At 39.0% G+C, this 3828-nt stretch overlaps 1 protein-coding gene across 1 annotated transcript; it reads right to left on the bottom strand.

The window, feature by feature from the left end:
* Positions 1-2028: 2028 nt before the first annotated feature.
* Positions 2029-2588, bottom strand: LOC107807879 (large ribosomal subunit protein eL18y-like). Its single transcript, XM_075221261.1, has 2 exons — positions 2436-2588; positions 2029-2370 (listed from the first exon to the last, which is right to left on the bottom strand). The coding sequence occupies exons 1-2, from the start codon at positions 2586-2588 to the stop codon at positions 2029-2031; spliced, it is 495 nt and encodes a 164-aa protein (XP_075077362.1).
* Positions 2589-3828: the final 1240 nt, after the last annotated feature.

Genomic DNA, 3828 nt, shown 5'->3' with positions numbered 1-3828 from the left:
TATAGTCAACTGTTCCAACCCGGTCTTGATCGATTCATCACCCTCGATCTCGGCTTCAACAATGGTCTGAAGAGAAGGAATCTCAACTTCGTTTCAATTTTCTATTTATTTTCTTACAAGCCTTGTCTTCAAAACATTCTGCTTCTTGATTCATTATTTAGAGGTCTGACAACGTCTTAGGATTTGAGCATAAAGTCCGCAAGTATGTCATGTTATTAAAATCTGCATTAACAAAACTGAAAAAAGAATAAGAAAGGTGACAAGATTAAGAAAAGAGACATTACTGGACAATGAAATATTAATTTTATTTAATTTTTATTTAAAAAAAATTTAAAGATAGAAGGGTTTACATCAGAAAGTAAGACAATAAAGTAAAACATCAAAATTACACCCTGAAATAATCCGGAAGCAGAAAAGACAGCAAGACCGGCTACCGAGACTCCCGTCTGACAAAGAACTTTTCAGGTTTGGCGATCATTTTTTTTTTTTTGCTTTTCTCCTGTCTCGGCAATGGTTACCATGGCCTTCAGTGCCAGATCAAATTCTTCATCATCACAGATCATTCCAACGACTGGCCCATTGTTGTGAGCAGGCAATAGATTGTTCATCACATCAAGAGCCTCTACGTCCCGAAGAACGATTCTTTCAACTTCAATCAAGTCTTCAACTGCCCTCTTGAGGGTCCAAATAATCCTCAGTATCGTGTCCCACTGCTCCATAGTTGTATTCACATCTAGCATCATCTTGGTGCGAGGGGTACTCGGGGTTTGCTCGGTTCGAGACCACTAGACGCAGCAGACCTAGCCCGATTACCTTTTGAAACAAACTTGAATATGATTGACCAATAGGGGTGAACGCATTCCTTCTGAGGGGATCTCTTAGGCGAGGAGAGTATTGGGGAACATTTGGTTGGGGATTATATGGAGCTTGGTGGGACGGGCATTTCTGGGATGTAGAACTCGGTTTTGTGTATAACGCTTTAGCCGCGTGTAAGGTTGCGCGTACATCACCGTATAGGGAGGCGGTGCCACGGCATAAGCATCATCTTGATGGGGATAATAGTGTTGTGGGACCTTAGAAAGTATATATGATTAGTTGAATGACCTGTGGGGCCCCCTTGATCTCGAAGTGATCATGGCTCCCTCTTCCCTCTTTCTTTTGTTCATCAAACCCCCCCGAACCATTCTGAACAGTCTGTGATGTGGTCTTGAAGGCAGCATGACTCAAGATTCGGCCCGTTTTTAAACCATTTTCGATCATCTCCCCAATTTTGATAGCATCAGCGAACGGCTTACCCATAGCGGACATCATGTTCTGGAAGTAGTCCACTTCTTGGGCCTGTAGAAAGACCATAACCATTTCCGCTTCGTCTATTGGAGGCTTTACCCTGACGGCTTGCTCGTACCATTTGACAGCATATCCATAGAAGTTTTTCACGGTTTGCTTTTTCAAATTGGACAACGAGTTCTCTTTTTTTGATTTTTTCACTCATGCTTTTTTTTTTGCTCTTTGTTTTCTTTGTTATTTTTTTTGTCACTCTTTTCTTTCTTTTTCTTTCTTCTCTCTTTTTTTTCACTCAGTTTATTTAGTGGCAATGATTGAATCCTTATTATTTTAGTCACTCTTTTCTTTCTTTCTTTTTCACTCAATATTTTTTTAATGGCAATGATTGAATCTGATGGGGATTGCCTACGTATCATGACGCCGCATGAATCAAATCATTACGTAGTCCAGGAAGGTCAGAAATAAAATAGATAAACTAATTCTTTTTTTTTTACTCATATACAAATAATCCGACAAAATCTCCTAGCAACGAAAATATTTCAATTTTTTTTTCCGATTTTGATTTTTTTTTTTGGGAATTGGTGAAAGAAAGAATTCTTAAGAAGAAAAAAATATTTTTGGATTTTGAATTTTTTTTTTGTAAATTTCAAAAGAAAGAAAATATTTTTTTGAATAGTAATCTTCAAAATCTCTATTGCTGCAATAATTGCTTAAGCCAACCTGACAGTACAAATGAAAATCAACTTAAACTTTGTAACCCCTGCTCTTTCTTATTCCACGTGCCCTCTCAAACTTTCTTCCCTTTGAACGCATATATGGTTTGGTGTGGTTGTGTGGAACACCAGGTGCTGGACCAAAGTGCGTCACTGCTTCACGAGCATTCTTAGGACCTTTGAGGAGAAGCGTGTTCTGACCAAGTGGGGCCCTAAGAGCAAGCTGATCAAATGTCAAACACTCTCCACCAGCCTTCTCAATCCTTGCCCTTGCAGTTTTTGTGAACCTTAAAGCACACACCTTCAGTGTCGGAACATCATAAGCCCTAACATCATCCGTAATGGTACCAACAATGACGGCAATCTTACCCTCCTAAAACATAACATCAGCAAATATCAACTTCAGTCCATAAAATGAATTTGAACGCCAACAGATACACGCAAAAGGAGAACAGCATTGAACTTGCTTTCGGTCCTCCGCACCAAAAATCGGTAAAGCTTGACAAGGAGTTTCAAGTAAACATCGTCAGACTTAGGTGTTGTGCGCTTCGTCTTCTTGCTCTTACCTCCCACTTTCAGATCTATCCCCATTTGATTCCGTCAGAGAACGCCAACGTGAGGAGGTCACTGCTGGAGAAAGATATGGCCGAGTAGCGTTTTGAATTTTGGGAGAAAGACTTTTTTTTTAAAAGGGGAAGAAAATATTTTTGGATTTGACGTCTCAAAGAAAAACTTCTAAAGAAGGAATTAAAGGAAAATATCTTTTTAGATTTTTAAAAATTGGGGCCGAAACCGATGAGGTTTGCCTACGTATCTAACATCCGGTGAGAATCAGACCCGCGTAGTTCGGTCAGTGTTGTCATAAAAACATGTTTTTTTTTTAAAATATTTGGCTTTTTTAAATGACTTTAGTTTTGTTTTTTTTTTTTCAAAATTTCGGCAGAGTTTCAGGATGTCTCAAATACCTGGATTTTTCAGAACCGGGTAAGTTTCTCTCTCCTCACTCTTGGTTTTACTTGATTTTCTTTCCCTATTATAGAAGATGGTCAACATGCAAGTCGAAACAAATAAGTGCACAAGTAGCACGTTAAATGCATCAGAATGGTCTTTTAAATTGGGTATACCTGTTCTACACAGACCCAACCCTTGTGTTGAGTCCCCAAAGTCAAATGCACGTGATGCAAACAAACGTACCTACTAGGGATCCGGTATGAGGTTTGTTCTTCTAGGTTTAAATCCTGGTAGAGAAGGTATCTAGACTGGCTTACTCGAGTGGACAACTCGAGTCGAGGAGGGTCAACGTACCAGTAGCATTGCTTTCTGGCTTAGCTGGTGGTGCTCCCTGCCTAAAATATGTGTGACTAAAATCCTTCACCGGGTGACAAGCACCTCAGCTATCTAAAAGAAAGCAGGCTATGTCAAGAAAATGCCCAATTTAAATTCAAGAAGTCTCAGAGGGGTGCGAGAGAAGACAGTTTATATGTACAGTTCAACAATATCAAAGCGGTAAAAAGCGGACAAATAGCATATTAGGCCCAAATAAATCACAGTATATAAAAAAATTAATAAAGCCAAATAAAGTCAATGTACAAGCTCAAATTCTTGAGAGTCCCCACTAGAGTCGCCAGTGCTGTCACACCTCCTTTTTACTCCCTACAAAAAATATAGGTTATGGATTATGGGTTAAAGAGTTTTTCCAATTAAAGTGACAATTTCGAAATAGGGATTATTTGATTATTCAAAGTTGCCACTTGGAATTGATGTTTGGTGTTCCAAGTCACCTTTTATTTGAATCTCTAGTCAAAGGAAGGTTTGACTCTATCATTATTGG

The sequence above is a fragment of the Nicotiana tabacum genome, chromosome 9, assembly GCF_000715075.1.
Source record: "Nicotiana tabacum cultivar K326 chromosome 9, ASM71507v2, whole genome shotgun sequence".
Taxonomy (NCBI): Eukaryota; Viridiplantae; Streptophyta; class Magnoliopsida; order Solanales; family Solanaceae; genus Nicotiana; species Nicotiana tabacum.
Note: the sequence above shows the minus strand (reverse complement) of the source record. Positions and strands in the feature narration are given on the sequence as shown.